Raw genomic sequence first — 7,754 nt, 5'->3', positions numbered from 1 at the left:
GGAGGGGGGGGCTTTTGCCATTTTTTCCATCTCTCTCCCCTTCTCTCTCTCTCTCCATCCACCTCTCTCTCACTCTCTCTCTCTTTTTTCTCAGCTCTCCTTTCTCAAAAAAGCCATGACGGCGATCCCGCGATCCATCTTCGCCTCCGCGCCATCTTTGTATTATTTCTAATTTATTTTATTTTTTTTCCTTGTGGATGTCAAAGGCGTTGGATGAAGATATTTTTTGCCCCACCGGAGTCTCCTCTCTAACCCCGGCTCTCCCCGATGTGATCCGCGCTGAACGCCGCCGCCGCCAGCCACCATGTCTCGCCGCAAGCAAGGCAAACCCCAGCACTTAAGCAAACGGGATTTTTCGCGTAAGTAGTGATGAAAAAGAAAGAAAAGAAAATGTCATTTCTGGCTCCCTTTCAGTTCATTCAGCAAACCGGGGTGGGGGAGAGAAAAAAGCAGCAAAACAGGAGCTTGTGGACACCGGACGCACCGCTCGGACCCGCGGTCAACTGGACTTAAAAGCGTGAAGAGAAAGTGCGACACCCTCGTGCGTAAAAGCCGCTCGGATATCCCCCCTCCCCAAAAAAAAAGCCCGAAAGAGAGAGAAAAAGTTTTGTGTGTCGGTGTATACCGGCTACTGCCTCTCTGTTACACGGCCACAATGTGCATTCACAGGCTGTTAAATGCACTCGCTGTGGCTCCGGTGCCCCCACGGTCGCTCCGGTCAGTGGAAAACGCGCAGGGCTCCCGGTAGCAGAGCGCGTCCTCTCCGCGGAGGATTTCGTGGAGAAATCACCACCCGGAATATCGCTGTGTGGTAGTTCTGCAGGCAGGTTTTCATCTGCTCTCTCGTTCTATTTTTGGATTATTTTCAGAAAAAAAAAAAAACTTGGAGGTGGATGTTTGGATCGAGGGGGGAAAAATCTCGTGCCCGAGTGTTTACAACTGCCTCCCTCTATCAGCAGCTCAGCGGCACAGACAACACAAATCGATTTATTTTACACACTTTTTTACAAAACACTAATGCCTCTTATGTAAAGGCAGTTTTATTGATCAGCTTCGATGCTTTCTTCCTGAAACAGTCAGCAGAGTCTGTGCAGCTCAGAGTTAGAGACAAGAAACACAGCAACAGGACAAGCAGCACATCTAGTCCTGTGTTTGCTTATTTGTCTTCTAATGCAGCCAAATTTGGACAACAACAAAAACAAAAAAAAAACAAAAAAAAAAAAACAACTTAAGCTTCCACTGGCTTCATGTACAGTGAAGGTAAGAGACGGATATCAGGTAATGTGTGGGTTGCAGCTGCAGCGTGTGAGGAAAAGCGACCAGTTTATTTGAGAAACCGTCTTTACGCACAGCGTTTATTTACCACTCTCAGGGTTGAGTTTTTTTTTCTTTTCTTTTAAAGTTAACTGGATTTATTTAGAGGCATGAGTCGACAGCAGATGAGTGTGTCAGGAAACTGCGGGGCGATTGCCAAAGTAGCGTTTATCACCACACCATGTGCCACACTGTGCGCCACCTCGGAGTGTTTCAGCGGCTTCTCCAAGTGGCTCCAAAACATAAAACGGGAAGGTATTTGGGCATGTTTACGCATCGTTGCTTGACTATGTGTCGATATGTTGACTATAGCTGTCGCCTGTGTTTGGTTTGGAGAGAGAGAGAGAGAGAGAGAGAGAGTGTCTGTGTGTGTGTGTGTGTGTGTGTGTGTGTGTGTGTGTGTGTGGCAACGGCTGGGTGACAGCGCAAGTCACCATGGCCATGCGCCGTCGCTAGGAGGCAGAGCGCGATCAGAAAATCCAGCGCTGAACTTGAACCTGATCAGTTTCACCGCAGCCCTCCTCTACCTACACGGGCTACTATTCGGCGATCCCTTTAGAATAAAGGGAGAGTATACAAGACACAAGAAATAGAAAAGGGAGGGAGAGAGGAGGAGGGGGGGGGGGTATCTACAGTTCCTCTTTATCGCCTCAAACCCACTTTCTCTCCCTGTACCCCCCCCTCCCCCCTTTTTTTTGTTCATCACATTCTACTTACAGGCTGCAATCAGCATATGCAGCCACACTGTAATATGCCTGCAGACCTCGCCTTTAACCCCCCCCCCCCCAAACCTTACACCACACAAACACTCACACACACATTTCATTTTGCATATAGATTCACATTCGTTACCAGTGCAGCTCAGATTCCGGCCTGTCGCTCTCTAAGCAAACATCTAACCCGGATTATTATTTTTTTAATTTTTAATTTTTTTTTTTTTTTTAGCACCTGTACTTTCATTTTCTACCTCTCTCACAATTCTATATTTATATGATATTATTGAACAAATTCTACATTTGCTTTTCTAGCAACGTGATCCGGATGAATAGAAGCAGTAAAATGTAATAACTTCCTCCTCCACATTAAAATGATATTATCTGTTATTTTCCACATTTTGCCAAGATGGGAATTTATTTCAGTTAGTCTGTGTGGGGCAGTGACTTTAGTCCAGCTGATGAGTTTTCTAGCTGTGCTGGTTTTCATCAGACAGGTGGAACTTTTAACTTACAGTTTGGTAAAGGTTTTTTTTTTTTTTTTTTAATTGAGAGCACATTTATACTTTAATTTTTCCTCCTTTAGGGAATGTGTCAGTATTGCTCTGATATGTGAATCCTTTAGCTGCACTGCAAAAAGATTCAAATGGGAGATTTATATGTGTTCCAATTTTTTTTTTTAATTTAAGATTTCTTTTAAACCTTTTTTCGGTCTCTCATCCTCCCACCTCATGCTCCATTAAATCCTACAAAAATTTTTTCAAAACCACCGGATATCCACTCTTGAGTTCAACTTTAGAAGTGAGGGGCTTATGCAGCTTTCATTAATTTCTTTTTCTTTCTTTCTTTCTTTCTTTCTTTCTTTCTTTTTTGCTGTTTTATCCTGCGGATGTAATGCCCCATGTGTGGCATTGTGTTGACCTGAAGTTAAATCAAAGAGGAGAAGGGTAGGGGAGGGAGGGTGAGGAGGAGATTGGGTGTATATGTGTGTGTGTGTGTGTGTGTGTGTGTGTGTGTGTGTGTGTGTGTGTTGGTGCGAGCCAGGAATTTATCATGTTATCTCCATGTCCCAGTTCGTGCACAGATGTTGCGCAGGATTGCGGTGTTCAAATGATATTTCCTTGAGGGGATGTAGTCCAAATTCAGACCCTGTCTCTCCTTCTCTCTCTCTCTCTTTCCCCCTCTGTCTCTCTCTCTCTCTCTCTCTCTCTCACACACACACACACTTGTACATTCCCATACACACTTTGTTACACATGCATGCACAGGAACCCTATCCCTTTTATCAGACAAAATCTGTACCAATCACCCAGACAGTGAAAATTAAAATCTATTTTTTGATTCTCAGTGGTTTTAAGTTCATTAAAATGTGAAATTGGCTGCTGAGTAAAGAAGGTCAACATGCATTAGGCGGCTAGCACAGAGTCAGACTCTTCACCTTGGACTGGAAGATTTTCTTTAAAAGAGGGACAGTGAATTATGTTCTCCCGTTTCACTCCTCTAATTCGGCGGGCCACTCTGTTCACACTCATCTCCCTCCACTGAGCTCGACAAAAGGCTTCTTAAAAAAGTAGTCAGGAGTTAATCCGGCCTCGGAGGGGTGAGGAATCGGGCTGAACGGCTCATTTTGGGGGTGATTTCCCGCTGTACAAGCAGCTGGTATCTAAGAACTGTAAGTGAGGCGCATGTAACAGAGACCGAGGGGAAGAGTTTTTCTTCTCCCTGACACACGCTCTCTCTGTGCCGCCTCGCCTCTTCCCTTCCTCTCTCCCCGGCACGTACAGCACTACAGTGTGTTGGACATGTTTGTGACAGTTTTCCCTGCTGCTGATTACAGGATCAAACCCTGTTCAAACAAGGCCAGCGAAGTGAAACTCCATATATTTAGTTTTCTGGACCGTCATTTTCAAAGTTTCCCCTGTCATTGGCTATGAAATTGTTATCTTTGAGGAATCTGATTTGAGATTTGCTGCTATTCAGGATATTATTTCCCACCATTTATTCTTATGATGTGTGATCCAGATCAGCTTGCATTGTAATCATTTCCCCTGCATTACATGCATTTCTATCATTACAAGGCACATTCCTCTCACCCCCTTATTGTGTGCACCACATGGCAGGCTTTTATTTAGCCTAGCCTCTTTAACTCTGATCCTCTATGTGACAGGACGACAGAGAATCTTAGGATTCTTCCTTGTCATCAATTCCCTCAAATAGTTGTATCAATAGTTTTAAATTACAAGAGAGAAAATGAAAAATATAAACATGTGGTTGTTGCTTTTCTGCTGAGATGAAGTGTCACCTTCTAATTTTCTCTTTTCTGCTCACTCTCCCTATTTCCTCCCACCCTCCCATCTTCTTCTTCTCTCTTCCTCTGTGCGTGTTCCCCCCCTCTGCCTCGCCAGCAGCCGAGCCCCTCTCCACGGCCGTCGTCTCGTCGGAGGAGTTGTCGGAGCGCTGCTCGGAGCACTCGGAGGAGAGTGGCAGCCTCAACGGGCACCGCCCGGGCTCGACCGTGGGCCGGCTGGCCCGGCTGGGTCACGACGCTCACCCCTCTCTGGAGCAGGACCTCCTGACCTGCGGCCAGTGCCAGGCCACCTTCCCCCTGGCGGACATCCTGCTCTTCATCGAGCACAAGAGGAAGAGATGCCACGGGCCGCCGTGCCTGGCCGTGGGCCGGGGGCTGGACAAGCCACCCTCGCCCTCCCCCGGCCTGGCCCTCACCCCGTCCCCCGCAATGGGTTCCCTGCGCAGTCGGAGGCCCGTGGAAGTGGGCGTCCAGGCCACGCTGGCAGACGACGACGATGACCGGCTCTCGTCGCCCCGGCGGATTTGCCCCAAACAGGAGCCCCTCCCAGGTAATCACACTGCTTTCACAGCAGCAAGCAGAACACACATCACCTTCGGCTGGATTTCCACCACAGCTGCTGCGGCGCTTTGAACTAAAACAAAGAACAGCAGCTTCACTGAAGCACGGCTTGTCAGATCATCTCTCTAAGATGTATATCTGCTTGTGTGGGGTAAATTCAGATTAGAATCTGACACAACAAAGAAAACAGACGATGAGTATAGCTCACTCTTTCCCTTAAACATTCTCTGAAACGTCACTTGTCGGTGCAGAAGCTCGGGAGCTTTCAGGCTCCAGATTCTCCTTTTCTAATCAGCACGTTGTGATTTGGGTTGTGTGTGTTTCCGTATTACCCTGGATGGCTGAACCTTTGTGGGTGGGTGTGTGTGTGTGTGTGTTTTCTGCACTGTCAGGTCTAGTTTTTGTATCATTGATGCATTGTCTGCGTGTGTGTGTGTCGTGGTACCACAACTCAGCTTAGTCTGTTGCCTCTGAATTCTCCACCATACATCCAGACCTTGTGGAGACTGTAGTGGTCTGAGCATGAGGGTTTTTTTTTTTGTTTTTTTTTGTTGAGGGATGGGTTGTCTGCACTCATGCCAGTCCTGGTTAAGGCAGGAAAATCTGATTGGCTGAGTATTTGCGTAGGGGTGGGTGTTGTCAGACAAACAACAACAGAGGGACGTCACAGGTGGGGAGGAAACCCACGAGAATACGCCTCTGTTCTCTCTCACAGATGACACAAAAGCACGCATACGGGTTTGATTTAGGATGGCTTTCTCTCTCTGTCTGCGTGTGTGTGTGTGTGTGTGTGTGTGTGTGTGCATTGTCTTTTGTTTTCACCGACTAGTGTAGAAGTGGAATGTGTGTATGTGTGTGTGAGACAGAGCGTAAGACAATGAAATGGATCTTATCATCCCAAGTCTGACCAGCTGTCCTTCCACTGATCCACTGAATTCAATGCAGAAATGGTGTGTGAGGGAATGTGTGTGTGTGTGTGTGTGTGTCTGCGTGCACGTGTGTGTTTTCCCAGTTTGCCCATTTTGCCCATTTCGACCATAGTGACCAAATCCCACAGGCGAAGAGACATGGGTGACCTTGACTTTGTGGTACCACTGGTCAGTGTATTACTGCAGTTTTGAGGTGTGTGTATGTGTATGTGTGTGTGTGTGTGTGTGTGTGTGTGTGTGTGTGTGTGTGTTTTGTTGCTTGTGTGTGTGCGTGTGTGTGTGTGTGTGTGTGTGTGTGTGTGCCAAGGGGGATCATTGGTTGAACTGGTTGCAGCGGTGTATTTGTGTGTGACTTTCAGTCTGGGGAGTAACTGCAGCCTCTTCCTGGGATTGGGTGCACAGAATGTGTGTTCTTGCAAAACGTCTGTGTGTGTGTGTGTGTGTGCGCGTCTGTGTGTGTGTGTGTGTGTGCGTGCGCGCGCCTCCCTCTCATGTGGCCCTAGCAGATGTGTCCTGCTCTCGGTGTGGTTTCTCCCCTTCCACTGCCACATCTTACCCGACTAAATGCAGCCCAGCTCTCCCATCTCTTTCATTCCTCTCCCTCTCTGGAGTTTACCTTCATACAGAACTTCATAGGGAAAATACACGATTTTACCTCCAGTTTTTATTCCTCCGTCTCCGTTCCCAGTGCAGGAATCAAATGAGAGGCGAGAGACGAGAGAGGGAGAAGCCAGTTTTAGGTTTGCTCATAGAGGGAAAGTCGTTTATTTAAAGCGTCTTAACACCACTAATTATTTGTTGCAGTGCCATTCTTTTTTCTTCCTTGTGAATTTTAATTAGCAGTAGTTTTTAGTGGCGGGCTGCCTGTACTAAATTAGCTGTTACAGAGAGAGAGAGAGAGAGAGAGAGAGAGAGAGAGAGGGAGAGAGAGGGAGAGGAAAAAGGGGGTGAAGATGAAATGGAGCAGCAGAAACACACAAGCAAAATACACTATTTATCACTTTGCTCGTTGAACGCAGCTCAGGAATCCTAAATGTTGTAGTTTGTTTTCCGTTTTGTCATTTCTCTATTTGTTTGTGTGTGTGTGCTTGTGTGTGTGTGTGTGTGTGTGTGTGTGTGTGTGAGGAAATAAGCACAATAAGCTGGTGAAGGCGTCGCTGGTCATTTCTGGTAACCGATTTCAGTCGCCAGTGTTATAATTTACAGCTACAGGAAGTTAAGATGAGGAAAATTGCTCGGCAATTAAAGTTGTTCTTGACCTTTGACCTTTGTCTCCAGGGTACTGGAGACAGATCCACCTACTGTATGTCAGCTGGAAGGAGTTAATGCAACATGAGAGTGTGTGTCTGCATTTCTTTCTTTAAAGTCAAACCTGACTTGTCTCTCTGCAGCGACTATATGTTTCAACACACTCACACACACACACACACACACACACACACCCCTCTCCTACACCCACACACACACGCACACACACACACACACACTCACAGACACTCACCAGCTAAACTGGGTTATTAGAGCGATTTACATCATAATACAGGCGTCTGGCTGCTTCAATAGCGTTGTGTGTGGGAACGTCTTGGTAGGAACAGCTGTACACTCAGACAGCAGGAGAAAACAGGACAGCAGCGTTATATATCTTGTCTGATGTGGATGTCAAGCTGAACAGCAGACACACCGAGCATTATTAAATGTTTGCTGTTTTGGAAATTTGAAAAAAAAGAAGAAGAAGAAAAAAAAAGAACGATTTTAAACCGTCCATCTGCACAAGGAATTCCTGGTTTTATTTATGCCTGTCTTCTTTAATTGATGATCTCTCAGCCACTGGACGCACACCAGCACAAACAACCACCTCACTGGCTGAATTTTACGCAGCGCATTCATCCTGATAGCTGATAATTAAAGCCAGTATTCCCCCCCCCTCCC

The 7,754-nt window shown here is 46.6% G+C and overlaps 1 protein-coding gene across 2 annotated transcripts in view; it reads left to right on the top strand.

The window, feature by feature from the left end:
* The first annotated feature begins 13 nt into the window (after nt 1-13).
* The window catches only part of bcl11aa (BCL11 transcription factor A a), a 56,139-nt gene continuing 48,398 nt past the window's right edge, over nt 14-7,754 (top strand). Inside the window, exons 1-2 of one of the 2 annotated variants that reach the window (XM_023425869.2) lie at nt 14-359; nt 4,436-4,885. In XM_023425869.2, coding sequence (XP_023281637.1) covers nt 305-359; nt 4,436-4,885 — 505 coding nt within the window. In that variant the 5' untranslated portion in view covers nt 14-304. Of the gene's footprint in view, nt 360-4,432; nt 4,886-7,754 lie in introns of both variants that reach the window. The other variant, XM_023425868.2, reaches the window with a different exon arrangement.

The sequence above is a fragment of the Seriola lalandi genome, unplaced genomic scaffold (genome assembly GCF_002814215.2).
Source record: "Seriola lalandi dorsalis isolate HSWRI2012SDOR001 ecotype SW California unplaced genomic scaffold, Sedor1 jcf7180002054795, whole genome shotgun sequence".
Classification (NCBI taxonomy): Eukaryota; Metazoa; Chordata; class Actinopteri; order Carangiformes; family Carangidae; genus Seriola; species Seriola lalandi.
The sequence above is the reverse complement of the archived record's forward strand: the minus strand, read 5'-3'. Positions and strand labels throughout refer to the sequence as shown.